Source organism: Schistocerca gregaria, chromosome 2 (genome assembly GCF_023897955.1).
Source record: "Schistocerca gregaria isolate iqSchGreg1 chromosome 2, iqSchGreg1.2, whole genome shotgun sequence".
Lineage (NCBI taxonomy): Eukaryota > Metazoa > Arthropoda > Insecta > Orthoptera > Acrididae > Schistocerca > Schistocerca gregaria.
The window spans coordinates 531,454,784-531,471,579 of NC_064921.1; the positions used below are offsets into that span (position 1 = coordinate 531,454,784).

At 42.6% G+C, this 16,796-nt stretch overlaps 1 protein-coding gene across 1 annotated transcript in view; it reads left to right on the forward strand.

Moving 5' to 3' along the window:
* LOC126330497 (G-protein coupled receptor GRL101-like) overlaps window positions 1-16,796 on the forward strand; it is a 643,973-nt gene that overhangs the window by 317,529 nt on the left and 309,648 nt on the right. The window contains exon 4 of the mRNA XM_049996361.1: window positions 1,290-1,394. Coding sequence (XP_049852318.1) covers window positions 1,290-1,394 — 105 coding nt within the window. The remainder of the gene's footprint in view (window positions 1-1,289; window positions 1,395-16,796) is intronic.

Below are 16,796 nucleotides of genomic sequence, written 5' to 3' on the forward strand. Positions count from 1 at the left end.
ACTGGTGGAGTGCCAGCCTCTTGGCAACCCGCGACCATATGTTCTCAATGGGTGAGAGGTCTTTAGTAAGAGCTGGCCAAGGCAACCTGTGAAGCGAGGTAAGTCAGGACATCACGGACAGCAATCGGTGTTGCGTTACCTTGTTGTTTGGAGAGTTCTAAGATAGAGAGGAGTCACAGGTGCCGACACGTCACAAATGTGCTGTCCATAACACAATTTTTCTCAAACACCCAATATTGAAATACAGGTTAAAATTGCTCGAAGCCATTTGGCTATTCTGTCGGAAGAGTGTTCTTTGTAAGACATTGCAACACCTCTTTGCTATTATTTTGTCTAGAATATTGGTTCAGCTACATCGCCACAATTTCGTGTCAGTGTATCTGTAAGTCTACTGATATATTTTGTTTGCCACACACTATTCCCCCTCGTGTCGTTGTCAAAGTTATGCAGAGTATCAGGGACCTACAGCTGATCGTCAATATTTCGAAACTGTTTTGATAACTAGGTCAGTAATTTTGAAACGTTACTTTAAATGTATGAATATGGTTCCATTGTGATGCACACCACTTTGAATGCAATCGACAATCCGCGCTCAGTTCCCATTATCCTATATTAGCACACCCCTTTTTGTGGAGCTCTGGCCAGTAACGGTCAGGTTCCTTCTCTGGTAGGCTGCTCCACAACCTACGTTTAATACTGACTCGATTACAATTGAATGAGTTGAGAAAATCAGCCAACCAGTTGCAAGTATAAAGGTTTATTAACATCGCTTGACCACGGTTCCGACAAGTGTGGATTTTCTTCTTCAGAAATTAAGGGACCTATTGAGTAAATTTTTCTTGATCACAGTTAAACGAATTCTTGGTGTGTAAAAGATGTACAAAAACACTGAATAAAAATATAATGAACGAAAGTTAATTGTGCATCAAATCACATACAGGCAACAACAAATTTCAGAGCAAATAAGCTCATATCAAATAACATGGTACACGTGACCATCAGTATAACCAAGTAAAATCCATTAAGAAACATTCCCATTGGAGCAAGGCTATGCGTAAAAGTCTTCACATTAAAATGAACCATGAACTAAAAATAATTCCTCAGTAGGTCCATGTACTTCTAAAGAAGACAGTTTTTCAGTTGTTGAAACCATGGTCAACTGTTGTTAATTAACCTTTATATCTTCAATTATAAGGCTGACTTTCTCATATCATCTGTTTACACCCTTCGTTGCTGAACAGCAGCTATACTGATTTTTTTTAAAGTCAATAAAAATTGCAATGTTTCAGGATGCCTACCCAATGAGTTCCGGTGCAGTAATTCGTGCATCGACCTCGTGCAGCGCTGCGACCGCGACGTCGATTGCCCGAACGGCGAAGATGAGGACGGCTGCGGTAAGTAGTGATGCTCGCAAAAATATCACAACACGTGACACGGTGGCCTCCTGTCTTATTGTTGAGAACACATTTCGAAGTTCAAAACCGGATGAGGATATACTGTATATTCGGCGTAATCATCAAAACCACAGCTCGTGTAGAGCAGGAAGAAGGAACTACCCAAAATGGTCAGGTTAAGCCCATATTTGTCACTACTTTCATACCTTAAAAAGTAAAATAAGAACTCTGTAATCGACTTAGAAGTTGGTCTAAATCCCTTATTGCTTAATTAGGCATACTTCTATTGAAGAGACATGCCGTAGCAAATCTCTGGCCTTGTTAATCATCTACCCAGCCAGGCGTAGCAGGACCATACTGTTTAACATGAAGTCCAAACCCTAGTCCAACTCATTATGTATCATATTAACAAATCACTACCAGAGGTAAAAAGAAAGGCTAAGAGACAGCAATGCCCTAGAAACGATTGGGTAGTGAACCAAGGGCCTTTCTATTTATAGTCTGTCATTTACCGACTGAGCTACCAAGTCACTCAGCCACACACTCCAGAGTGTACATTATCAGATAACTTAGATGTAATATCTTTTAAATTAATAATTCAAAATCAAAATCAAAACCACGTGGACTGTGCTTCATGCTGTAACAAGCAACTAGGAAAATGACTATGTAACACCTCACACAACCAGCCGCACCACATACTCGCAGTAGCAAGCAGTGATTACATAGGAATGGGCTGGAGACATACGCTCCTACCCCGCGTCATGTCGTGGGGACTGATTCCGTGGCCTCCGGAGCAGAATAAAACTGAAACTTCCTGGCAGTTTAAAACTGTGTGCCGGACCGAGACTCGAACTCGGGACCTTTGCCTTTCGCGGGCAAGTGCTCTGCCAACTGAGCAACCCAAGCACGACTCACGGCTCGTCCTCACAGCTTTACTTCCGCCAGTACCTCGTCTCCTACTTGCCACTCTCCTACTTAAACTGTGAGGACGGAGCGTGAGTCGTGCTTGGGTATCTCAGGTGGTAGAGCACTTGCCCGCGAAAGGCCAAGATCCCGATTTCGAGTCTCGGTCCGGCTCACAGTTTTAATCTGCCAGGAAGTTTCATATCAGCGCACACTCCGTTGCAGAGTGAAATTCTCATTCCAGAATAAAGCTGTCTGCACACCGATAACAGCTCATCCCTGCAAGCTTACCGCATATCTGCTGGTTACCATTCTCTTGACGATCCATGCTGCGAACATTAACTGTGTTTGATGTTTGTCTCTAGTTAGATTTCTCATAATACTATGACTGACTCGGTTCTTAAAAAAAAAAGACTTGCAGTATAGTGTTAATTCTTTGTATAATTGCCAAAGTTTTTGGTTTGCACCATGCTCTTAAACTATACAAAAGTTGGAACTAGTGTCTGTGTTCAAATAAAGGGAATGAGAACACCATTCCAACATTTAGCAAGAGCACTGCGAAGTCTTCGAATAGTATGATCTACTAGTTAAACATAAAGACAAAACGGCCCATAAGAATGAAGATGTATCAGAACCCATAAACAGTCAGATTCTGAACTTAACTCAACTTAAAATAACACCATGTAATTAAAAACGAAGGACTACAAGCATTCAGTCATGGGCACGCATATGACAGCATGTTCTGTTGGTTACAGATAGGTAGGACTAAGTCTTCTGAATAGCCGTTGAGTTAGGCAGTATCTGAATAACCAACAGAAGGATCGTCTTACTGTAACTCTCCTATAGTATACGGTTAACGTTCGAGTATTACACACTTCCTTTAACATAGGAAAGCACAGCAAATTGATTTGTTCATTTCTCAATTAGATATGGCCTACTGTGCGCTTTTAGGGGCTTATGGAGGCATCATTTAGTCTTTGGGCAGTTTCGCAGTCAGTGGCGCATATCTGAATAATTAACTTCGGCAGATTGGTCAGATTTTAACGTTGTATTTCAAGGCATTTGTCTAGAAGTGTCATCTTCCCGTTTTCAGAAATCAGAAGTACAAAACACACATACACACATTCATGCAAGCACAACTCACACACACGTGACCACTGTCTGTGGCCTCTGAAGGCGGACCTTACTGGCCAAAGACAGTGTTCACGTGTGTGTGTGAGTTGTGCTTGCATGAACGTGCGTGTATCTTCTACTTTAGAAGAAGGCCTTTTCGCTTAAATGCATAGCAATCTTCTTGTTGTTTGTGTCTGCCACTCAGCTACGAGGGCTATTCGGGAAGTAAGGAACGATTGGTCACGAAAGGGAAAACCAAAGTGAAAATCAAAACTGTTTTATTTGCAACGGTTGGGTACACCTTCCAGACAATTCTCTACACAGTCGCCGCTCAGACTTAGACATCTGTCGTAGCGTTGTGCCAACTTTTCAATTCCCTCGTTATAAAAGACAGCCGCCGGTGCTTTTTGACAATTTTCTACGCTGGACTGCAGCTCGTTGTCTGTGTCAAAATATTGTCTTCGAAGCCAGAGGTTCATTTGAGCAGAGATGAACCTCAGGGATAGCCAATTACAGACTGTATTGTGGGTGATCAAAACTACCCATCAAAAACGCTGCAGAAGCATCTTCATTGCCCCTGCAGAGTGCGGCCGAGAATTGTTGTGTAGAACGAACTGTATGACAGTTATGTTATGTGGCTTGCACAGCTTCAGGCGAAATCTTTCACCAGGCCTTCATACTTGGCGGGAGACACTAATTTCTAGCCATCTTTACGTTCTCACTGTGAGCTCAGAACTGAAAAGAGCGACATGATGTGATCAACGAGCGTACTAGACACAGTGCCCAACGCATCAGTGCAAAGCTTCATCAGATTTTCACTGTATTTTCCATTTCGCCACCGATCGTTCCTTACTTTCCGAATAACCCTCGTGTATGGCGAATAGCAATCTATTCTTCTCGTAATACTGTCGTTAACCTTGAAAATTTTCCTGTTATCTTTATCCGCTCCCAAGATACAGAAGTTGAATGTTGCACTACTTATACATGTAAAATACACACTTAAAATCCTGTTCTAGTACTGAAGAACATGCAAAATTTTTGTTCACGCAAAATCCAATCTGAGGTGTAAAATTTGTTTTCCGTTATTTCAATTTCACATAAGTAAACTATCAAAATTCTAATGACCCATAAAGTTCTTTTCGCATGAGTCACATGCACTGCTGTAGCAAGGGAAAGAAGAGAACCAGCTGAAAAATGCTCTTACTGGAGCACAAAAAGGCGGACATGCTTCTGTTTTAAACACTGACTGAAAAGTAGAGTACCAGCTGTCTCATTCTACCTTCCTCACCAACTCAAAAAATTTTCCCAAAACTTTTGCGCATGCGAATGAATTCGCACTTTTTTGTGCTGAGAGAGGAGCAGACAGTGGCAGTTGGAATGAGAGGTAAAAGTAATAAATACTGGAAGATAATAGACAGTGGTTGTGGAACAGAAAGAAAGGACACAGTGACAGTGTGAGAGAAAAGAAGGAACACACTGACAGGGGATCATAGTTGACAGTGACAGAATAGTGTTAGGAAAAGACTGATGGAGATATTGGCAGTATGAGAGGTATAAAGAGAAGAAGAACGTGGAATTGGGCAAGAACCAGTGACAATGAGAGACAACGACAGCAAGCAAGAGAGAGTTAGTGACAGTGAGAAGAGACAGCAGCAGTAGGAAGGAAGGAATGAGATAGTAGTAGTTAAGAGAAAGCGAGAGGGAGGCAGTGAAAATGAGAGGAGGGAGTAGTAGTAGAAAAGAACGAAGGAGACTGTGGCTGTGAGACAGGAGACAGTGGCATTTCGAGAGACACAAAGAGATAATGAGTTGGGCTGAATGAGTGAGTGAGTTTGGGCAAGTGGGAGAGGATGGGTATGAGCAACTTACATCGATGAACTAGTGGGTGTGATGGAGCTACAGTTAGGATAGCTTGTGCATGTGAGAGGTGAGTTACATGTAAAAAGGAGCACCTATATGTTCGCAGGGCAAAAATTTTGCTAATATTTTTAAAGATGCTGAGGAAGGTAGTATGAGGCAGCTTGCACCACACTTTTCAGTCAGTGTTTTAAACAGGGGCATACTCACCTTTTCTGTACTCCCATAGGAGGATTTTTCCGCTGGTCTTTATATGGCTCTAACTCTTTCCCAGTAAACCAGGAAAATAATTATCTCGAAAGCAAAAAATCAGATACATGCGGTAACATACCAAGCAAACTATGAAAAGCTTTTTTCGCCGATGTAGCATATAAGGGGCAGTGAGATGAAAACTACACAGATAGAGAAAAAAGTAAACTGTTCATTATTTCAAATGTAATCACGATAACTGCTAACAAATGTATCCCACTGCGAGACAAAATAGTCAATGACTTCGTGGAAAGATGTTTGGGGTTGCCTACCCAAAGGTAATTGTACGCAGGTGCGCAGCTCTTCGTGCGAAGTAAACCGATGGCCACCAACGTCTTTCTTCAGGGCTCGAAGTATATGGAAATCCCAAGGGGATATATCGGGATTATGGTTCTTTTGCAAGGGCTTCACAGTGAAAGTTGCGCAGCGTAGTCGAAAAAATGTTTGAAACGTGTGAGCGGTCACTACCCTGCACAGAATGATGGCGTCCGTCAGCATTCCTTCGTGTCCGGTCTTAATGGCGTGCTTCAATTTTTGCGAAGTGTCCACGTATTACTGTGCTTTAATTGTGGTACCGTGTGACAAAAAGTCAGTGAGCAGCGGACGCTTATTGCCACAGGAAAGGGTCGTCGGAGCTGGTGTACATGGCTTTGAATTTTTTTGGTTGCGGGTGAATCCATGTGCCTTCGTTTCTGACTCACACTCGTAATGCTAACACCGTGTTTCATCGCCCGCGGCAAAACAGGACAGGATACGATATTATTCATGAAGATACCGTTCCTGGTGCTGCAGAGATGTTGACACTCTGTTCAACTTGTGCTCCTCCGCCAGATTGTGGGGAGCCCTTTGCGCATATATTTTACGGAGCTTCAGATGCTTTGTCATTATGACTTGAGCGGTACCGTAACTGACGCGCAACATGAGCCGAATGTCTTACACTGCCCGCTGTCGTTGATGGCATCATACAGGGCAGCAATGACACGATGAACCTATCCTCGTTTCTTCAATGACAGCAGACCTCCTCGAAATCGTTTATGCCAGGCAAATATACACAGCAGACATTCGGACATGAATTTCGCTTCTTACACAGTCAAAAACTGCACTACAACTGGCTGTTTTTCTTTACCGACCCCTATGTGAAGTCGGACGCACACGCGATTTACTGACCTCACCTCGAGCACATCCAGCAGACAGATGGCAGAGTGATGAACGTTCGCAATGTTCCTTCCTGCTTCCCAATAGAGGGCACCTCTATACACCACCTACCTGCGTTACCAACGTCCGTGCCATTTTCGTTATATACTCTCGTTTTCGATTGACTGCTCGTTTCAGTTAGTCAATTCGTACATATACTACTGTTTTAAAAAAGGTTCACATATTCACACAATAGGCAGTATTGGTTATGACTAGAAGAAAAGTTCATATAATTATACGACCAGAAACAAATATCTGTTGAGATAATGGGCCAATCTGTCCTCTTACTCCCATCTCTCTGTTAAGTACAGGCAGTGTGCTTCACGTGGTTACTAAGCATCCTGGCACACCATTCAGCCATTTTTCTCGGTGAATTACGCAATCTTTCAATTCACCTGGCTCAATTCCGATTATGGTACTTGTATTGGTCACACGGTTCTGTTACGTGTGTAGTCCGGAACCGTGCGACTGCTACGGTCGCAGGTTCGAATCCTGCCTCGGGCATGGATGTGTGTGATGTCCTTAGGTTAGTTAGGTTTAAGTAGTTCTAAGTTCTAGGGGACTAATGACCACAGCAGTTGAGTCCCATAGTGCTCAGAGCCATTTGAACCATTTTGTTACGTGTGTACACTGTCAATGAGCGCATAAAAAGCCTTTAAATGTCCCCATATCCAGAAATCCATCACATTAAGATTCGATGGTAGAGATACCATGTTGTAGGACCATTGAGACCAACTCATTGCCCATGAAATGATACGGAGAGGTACTGCTGCACGATCCGCAGAAAATTGTGGTGTCCCCCGTCGGGCACGAATCGCAGTCGTTGTCTTTCTGCAAGAGTAACGGTCTCCAATAGCGCTGGTGTCATCGCGCAGAAATCGGTGATACACAGTACCTGTTAATCTGTTTTGTAAAGTGTATGACCTTATGAGTCTGTCACCGATAGTTCCTACCAATATATTGTTACTGAAGTGATCCTGATGCTTCACCTCCATGAGTGGTCGAAGGCTGGCACCTGCGTACACGTGCATTTTGTAGTAATTGTACTCCCAATTAAAATGGAAATACTACCAAGTGTGACGGTCGACAGGGTCCTCCGTGCGATGTAGCAGAATGAGATGGAAAAATCATCGTGAACATAATGCTGCCACCGCTGTTGGATAAGAAGTCTTCCGCTCAAGCTGTTGAAGTCTTTGAAGGGCAAGACAAGTTTCCCGTTTCCAAACTGCATCATCATGTTATATTATCTTTTGAATCACTGTAATATTCAGGAAAACCAGTCACAGCGAAGTCATATCGTCCATCACCAAAGCAATAGAAATAGGTAACTCTTTATGTATGAAATAGAGGAATGGGAGGAAAGATTGGGTGGAAAACTAGTGAGTTCCAATGGCACAGGGCGTTGTGGAAATGTCTTGACGTAATTTGAAAATTTTGTGCCGAACTGGGACTCGCATCCGAGTTTACCGTTTCTCATATGCCGTTAATTTAACCGCTACGGCATCCAGACCAGGGATGGGGAAAATAGACCAGTTAAAACCAATACCGGTATTTTAGTTCTGAGTAATCGGTATTTTTCGGTATTTGTTTGGTATCAATTGTAACAGGTTTTTTATTTTTTCCAATAAACCTTTTTTAACAAAACAATGCAGATTCGTAAAATCTGCATTGGTTTGAAGTACTGAGTTATTATAGAAAACGGGAAAAGTGATCAGTGCTATTTTAATATCAATGCCGTCGTAAACGAGCAGAAAACGCATCGCTTAATAACAGTTACACCACTGCTGAGACAAAAATGACCGTGTGCCGTGGCTTAAGATATGCGTGTACGTGCGGTGTGTAAGATTTTCCCACGCCTGGTCTATACGGCAGTTTGTCGCTGTCGTCGCCAGACATCCGTTGTATTGCAGAATGGCACCAACTCCAGTCTCGACATATTTTTACGAAATGACGTAGCAGTGAAGCACAATGCTTCATGTGCTTTAAAAGATTAAAAATTTGTCCGACATTTCTAGGAAATTATGAAAGAGGAAGGAAATAAAGTAACTGAAATAAATTGAAAACTTAACAGTAATTCATTCATAGTATGCAGTGAAAATGGAAAGTAGATGATCTGCTTCCTGTGACTATATAATATGCCGTATGCTTGTAGACCTTGAAAACGGATAAATTAACACTAATAATAGCGTTCATCAATCTCACTTTTCACCCTTTAGCACTGACTATTCATGATTTCCAAAAGTCGTAGGGGTCCCCGATTACAACATGATTTTTGAGCAGAGTTTCAAAAAGAATTTTAGTCAATAGGAGAAAACTAGTGATTTTTTTTGTATTATTCAGTCACTCACCCCTTTTCGAGAAAAGCCTAGAATGGTGGACGGACTAAGTTTTCTTCTGTTTGTCTATTTAGTTTAATACTTTGATCATACGTACCTTCAAACTGAGAGAGTCAAAATTTTTAACCTTTGTTCGACTGCTACTTTTATTACAAGAAACAATAGGGAAAAAGAACAGGAATCAATTGTTTCAGAAACCAGTCATTTTGTGCGATTTTAATAACAAAGTTAAACTGGCGTGGAATAAACCGGTATAACCCCAAACAGATGTTTCAACAATAACCTCCTTTCTCAATCCCGACGTGGTCCCGGACCGTCGCAAATTTCCAACTTATGGCACACTGCAATTCAGCGTCCCTTGTCCGTTAACCCTACGAGGGATTGGGGCCATTGCTGAAACAAACCGTTTTATATCGGTTTTCTCGGCTGCAGTTAACATGAGTATCAAAACCGCTCAGAATAACCGGTTTCTGAAATACCAGCAGTACTGGTACTTCAGACATTTGTCGAGTCCACACCACGTCGTGTTACGCCACTCCAGCGTGCTCGCGGGGGCCCTACACGATATTTGGGCTGTCCATAAATCTAATGGTGCGACTGGGTGGAGATCTCTTCTGAACAGCAAGTTGCAACGCATACCAGATATGATCAATAATGTTCATGTCAGGCAAGTTTGGTGGCTGGCAGAAATGTGTAAACTAAGAAGAATGTTCCTGGAGCCACTCTGTAGAAATTCTGGATGTGCGGGGCATCGCATTGTCCTGCAGGAGTTCCCCCCGTCAGTCGGAATCCACAACGGACATGAATGGATGCAGGTGATCAGATGGGATGTTTACGTACGTGTCACCTGTCAGAGTCGTATTTAGAGGTATCAGGCGTCCCATATCGCTCCAACTGCACATGCTGCACGCCATTACAGAGCCTCCACCAGCTTGAACATCGGTCATGAGCAGTCCAATGTCGGTGTTGACGGGCCAAGGCGAGTTGTAAAGCTTTGTGTAGTGCAGTCATCAAGGATACACGAGTGGGCCTTCGGATCAGAAAGCCCATATCGATGATGTTTCGTTGAATGGTTCGCACACTGACACTTGCTGATGGCCCAGCACTGAAATCTGCAGCAATTTGCGGAAGGGTTGCACTTCTGTCACGTTGAACGATTGTCTTCAGTCGCCGTTGGTTCCATTCTTGCAGGATCTTTTTCCGGTCGCTTCGATGTCGGAGATTTGATATTTCTACTGTACACTCGTGAAATGAAAACGGGAAGATCACCACTTCATCGCTACCTCGGAGATGCTGTGCCCCATCTCTCGTGCGCCGACTATAACGCCACGTTCAAACTCACTTAAATTTGATAACCTGCCATTTTAGCAGCTGTAACCTTTATAACTATTGCGCCACAATCTTGCTGCCGTATACAGGCATTGCCGACTGCGCCGCGGTATTCTCCCTCTTCACATATCTCTGTATTTGAATACTCATGCCTATACCAGTTTCTTTGGCGGTTCAGTGTATAATAACCCTATACTTCAAAGCAATGCAAATTTGACGAATAAAAACTACTCCTTTTTAAAAAAAAGGTTTATTTATAAACGGAAAGATTAACCACTTCTCCTATGGATAATTGATATTTCGGTTTTTTACTCGGTTATTAGAAAAAAATAAGACACCTGATATATCGGAGACTAAACAAATACCGAGATAACGGTTATTCAGAAATAAAATACCGGTACCCGTTTTAAACGGTCGGTTTACCCGTCTCTACACCCCACTCGCAAATTATTGATTGCCGTAGGTGTTCGGTCGATATTAGAGCATCAGCACCAAAGTAAAAAATGTCATGGTGCCATCACGCTATCACAGAAATGTATAGAGGGTGAATCATGTAAAACTTGCACCACAGATGTTGCTGAAATGGAAAGTGCTATTGATGTGCTGTTTTCACCGAATGGACTGGTAGTCTTGGGCTCATACTGTCAGCAGTACACAGATTGTAAGGTGCTTTTTTTGTGTGCAAAGGTACACTTTTTTTAAATGGAGCAATGCCTATTGACATTAACAAACGAGACGTAAGGTAAATTGGAATGTCAGTGGTGTTTGTTGCAGGATTCTAGTGCGAGCCGTTTAGGGGATGTCATATTTTGAAAAGTTTCTACATCGATACATATTCGTGCTATTCAACCTGCGTAGTTGCTAGGTACGATGTTCTTACGTTTGCTTATAGCGTGCTTGTGTTTCTTGAGTGCACTGTGACATGCTACTTAGCTAGTTTGTGAGAGTTCAAACAGAAGGTCGTGACTGGACGATGGGATTTACCAATGCAAGAAAAGCTCACATGCCCTTGATGTGTGGAGTGTGTAGGATGTGCGCAGTTCGTTCTTGTACGGTGTTTGCGGCAGCATATCGCAATAGAAGTCAACCATCTCGGCAGTTATTTGTCAATCGCTTCAAGCGGTTATGTGAAAGTAGTAATGTAACACATAGACAACGTAACAGAAGGAAACAAGTGACGACAGAAGAGTGGAAAATTAATGTCCTTGCTGATGATGCAGTTGATCCGCATGTTAGCTCCCGCGTAATCGTACGAGGAAGTGGCATGAGTCAGGCAAATGTCCTACCCATTCTCCATTGCCCTAGGTTCCACCCCTATCACATTTTTCTCCATCAAGAGCTGCATGGAAACGGTTATGAGAATCAACTTCTGTACGTGGGCGTTAGGACAAGATACTCCTGATGTATCATGTATCTTGTTTAGTTACGAAGCCACATTTACCAGTCACTGCCAGGTAAACTGCCGAAACATCCATTATTGGTCTGTTGACAATACCTTTTGACTCCGTCAGGTGGAACGGCAGCGTCCGTGGAGAGTAAATGTGTGATGCGGGATAAAGAACCAGCAGCTCCCTGGCCCGTTTTTCATAGACGAAACACAGAATGCGCACTCGTGTCGTAGCCTCCTACCAACGCATCTTCCACCGATTTTAGAATACTTTTCTCTGCAAACTAGGAGGAACTGAAGGTACCAATGTAATGGCTGTCGAGCCCAAAGCACACGAACTACTACAGTATATCTGCGTTTTCAAATCTTCAGACTGGATGCAGAGGACCTGTATCTTGGCCGGCACGTTCCTTGTGTTTGACGCCTGTAGACTTTTTTCTGTGGGCAAAGCTGAATGACGCTGTGAGACGCCCGCTAAACCCGCACGGCAGAACAGGTGTTTAGGATTGTGGAAAGGTCCAAATAAGGTGTCGGTCAGGCTCACTCGAAATTGTAATTCAATAACACCTTTAAAGCAAAACCGCACATGGGCAAACCTTTAGAACTACGAGTTTCAAAAATGAAATTATTTCTGGATTTAGGGCCTTCAAACAAGAAATCTTAAAAGTCAACAAAATAAAAATGCAGTTAAAATAGCAAATAAAATAATTAAAATATATGTGGTATCACAGCTAGGCCGAAAAGCCTCAAGGCAAAAGTAGACAGAACAAACATATGCAAGGTGGTATACAAGCGGCTGAGGGCCACAATTAAATTTGAAAACTTTAAAATATATTACCATAATCTTTTAAGGCAGAAGGCCGCAATGTTTTTACTTAAAGGGTAATTTCAAGAATAAGGTTTTAAGCGGCTTAAGGCCCACAACTGATTTTTCAAAATACATTAAGTCCAGTAAAAACATGAATTTTTAAATCATTGGCTATGATAATTTATTAACAGAGAATTAAACACCGGTGAGAAAAACACTTGACCCGCCGGAACCCAACCAGGGGACAGCCACGATCCGACCGACATAACGACTTGCTTGCCACCGATACGTACATGAGAACTCAAACAACAAAGGTTACGAACGTGATTATCCACAATGAAATATGTATTAGCTGTCAAAATTTCACACCATGTTGGACAGCTACAACAGGTGAGAACAGGACGTTGCCTGAAATTACGTTAGTGGCCAGGGCAGGTAACCAGAACAATAACGGCCAAAAGGCAGAAAATTCCGCTGGTGCACTCGAATTGTAATCAACCAATATAGTTAATTGCACCGCATGGCGGCTAAATTTCAGCAATAGAAACACTCAAGTGTTGCTCATAGGAAAACCTCCTCAACAGCGAACCACCGAAACAAACCACACAAGGTGAATGTACGTGGCTTGGGTAGTTGAAACCACTACTCAACTTTGACGTCTTGGGTCGGTGAACCACGAAGCTCGTAGCGATCGGACAGCTCCATACACGCTCCGACACTGCGCAGGGACCGCCAGCGGACCCAGACGACTGCACCGCGCGGAGATAACTTCCCTGGTCTGGAGCAACCGACCGACTGCCCTCAGGATGCCGATAACCTCTAAAATAGTCGTGAGTGGAACTAACGCCAACTACGCACACAACCTGATAAACACTTGCACGAAGACCTGAACGATACCCAGCAGTAACTAAGCCCGCATGAAGACAAATCGAGAGTCGGTACACACACATACAGCCGACTCATGACCGATCGGCGAGCCAAAACGCGTCGTTCGTTAGGACGACCGACAGACGATCTACCAAGACCGTGTCCCGGCTCAAGTGATGCGTGGCGGCAGTGGTCGGGCGAGCCATGTCGACGCAGACCTCACTGCTCCAACCCGACTGCACTAGTGCCGTATAGCAACTCCCCGACTGGCAGGTCCGGACTGCGCTCCAAACTCGTTCCAACTGACTAGCAGCCCGAACTCGTGACCCGAACTCGCTTACGACAGACAATGACCGGGAAGTAACAGCAGTCGATCAAAGATATTACGAGAGGGGATATATCGATACACGCTGCTAACGACGCTCACGGTCAGGCAAAGCAGCAACTCAGTGACAGTAGCAATTTAAATTAACCTAGCGAGGTGAAAGTACGTTGAAAACAGGGTGTAAAATACATGATGGCGGGAACAGTAGACACACACGACTCAAACTGTCTACAAGAACATACCAGCTACACACTATGATATGCAATGACGTATTACTGCAGACTGCTCGGACGTCTCCGATGAAATGCTGGCACTAATGCAGCAGTCGTTCCATACAAGCCTAGAAATGTGTATTGACACTGCCAGTGATAATTTCGAACATAACCTATGATGGTCAAATGTCCCATTACTGCTCACGAGCCACAAAACTAGTGTATGCACTCTTGTTGTTCTTTTAGTGTGTGCCACCACAGATAATGTACAAGTGTTCGGGTGGAAACATTTCAAAATGCAGTATCGCACTAGAATTCTGCAACAAAGGCCTCTGACATTCTAATTTACCCTACATTTAATTTGGTAACGTCAATAGGAACTGTTTCGTTTGAGAAAGTGTACGTTTGCACAAAAAATACTCTTTCCAAGTAGTATTACAGTCTCATTATTGGCTAACAATACGAGCCTCTGACTAGTAACACATTCTGCTAAAACCGCACATCAACAGTACTTTCCATTTCCGCAATATGTGCGGTACAATTTTTAGGTGCTGTTCAGTCAGACATGTCACACTGTGCAGAAATGTGCAGATGTACGAGCAGTGCCTGTTGTGTCGGACATGTCCGACGGAACAGACTCTACTCGTATGCATATAAATAAGTAACTCGCGGCAAAATGGTGGTCCAAGTCAAAATGATTGGACCCGAAAAGCAACCTTGTCCGTAGTCCGCTCAGGGAGGTATCACGGCGCCAAACTGAGCTAAACTGGCCTTGCTTTTCGGATCCAATCATTTTAACTTGGACCACTCCTTTACGGTGATTTATTTTTTTTGTATTGCTTTGACGATGAACACTGGCTCTTGGTTTTAACCGTTTTTCCCATGTACTACAATGATTTAATACATAATATCACCTGACGATGCAGTTTAAGGATGCGAAACCGGTTGTAATCACACAATAAAGGGCAGTAACGGCTTGGGCGGAAGATTTTTTATTCAACATTCAGAATTTCGACAGTGATTGCCATCATTTTAAAGTAACGTGCTACCACCATTATTTTGTTACAAAAATGACTGCAGGTAATTTGTCTTTTGACGTATCTCGCCGAACTTATCAGCGTCACACAGCCCTAAATGAACTCTAAAATGTTGCTCTTCGGTGAAGGCAGTCGGTCACCAAGCAGTCCATTTCAGTTATTTTAGAGGAAATTCAAGCCTCTTTTTACATATACCACCTAAAAGCTACCATAAAACTGTATTTTGAACAACTAGTTGTACTCCGGTCGCTATAGGTTTATTTATCTATTATGGTATTTATGTTTTGAGGATCAAGTTGTAAAGTTGTGACTGAGTATTCGAACAGAATTTATCAGTTGTGACTCTGGCTTGTGGACCAATTCTGCTGTATCTTTTAAACACAACGCAAACACTTCCAAATTCTAAGTATGCTTGCAGAGAATTTGCTAAACCATATCCTAACGATAGAGTACTACATTCAAGAGAATTTACTCGTATTTTACTAAAATGTACGAGATTGGTGATGTGATCAGCTGCTATATCCCATCTGAAAGAGCAAATGAATAGTGTATGGATGAAGCGGAAGGCATTATTTAGTTGGTAGAACGGTGATTTTCATCAAGCAAACGCGGAATTTCTACATGTTCAACATACAAGAATATGGTGGACATTACGTGTGAATGACCTCTATACTTGTACTATATAGCGGATTCAACACATCGAGGAGATTAATGTGGACGACTAGAATCTTATAGTTGACTCATAACACAGGCCAACGAAAAATTATGTTTTGAATTTTTTTTACTTTGATAGCTGATCTTTATAGACTTTTTTGAGCTGAATCCAAATATAGCCTCGGTTTTTATGTATCACCCATAGTTTTCGAGCAATATGCTTTTTATTATATAATGTAAAAATCCTTTGCCATACAGCAGACGGGGAAATTAATGAAACGCTTTGTTACAACATAAGCATGATTTGTATTTACAGTGAGCTACTTAAAACAATAATATAAGTTAACAGAGGTTTCACTTGTCAGCTAGAACTGGTTTTTACTTTCTTTCCCTTGTTTCTTTGAAGCTCCTTGTGCAGCTTTTTCTACGATGAGTCGCTTGCTGAACTTCTCGGTGAAGTGACCAACAGTAGTACCCCATCATGTTGGTGTTCCAGCGGTCTTCGTAGCGTTTTTCCATCACTTTAATGTCCTGGTGAAAACTTTCTCCTTACTCCTCACTAACATCTCCCATATTGTCCGGGAAGTAATCAAGGTGACTGTTCAAAAGCTGAACTTTCAGACTCATTGAGCATCCTAAAGTTTTAAACTTCTTTAACAGTGTAGCTATAATAGAAACACATTCTGGTTCATTTTCATGTCCTAAGAACTTTGAAACGACTTGCTTGAATGATACCCATGCTTCTTTGTCATTTAAGGTCATTGTGGGTTCAAAGTTAACATCAAACATCAATTTTCTAATGTGAGATCCGACAAAGTCTTCTTTTAGTTTGGCTTCTGAAATATGTGGAAACTTTTGGCAGAGATACTTAAAACATGGTCCATCTTTAGGCAAGCCGGCCGCGGTGGTCTCGCGGTTAAGGCGCTCAGTCCGGAACCACGCGACTGCTACGGTCGCAGGTTCGAATCCTGCCTCGGGCATGGATGTGTGTGATGTCCTTAGGTTAGTTAGGTTTAAGTAGTTCTAATTTCTAGGGGACTGATGACCACAGATGTTAAGTCGCATAGTGCTCAGAGCCATTTGAACCATCTTTAGGCAAAGCCTTTACAAAATGTTTCATTAGGCCTAAGT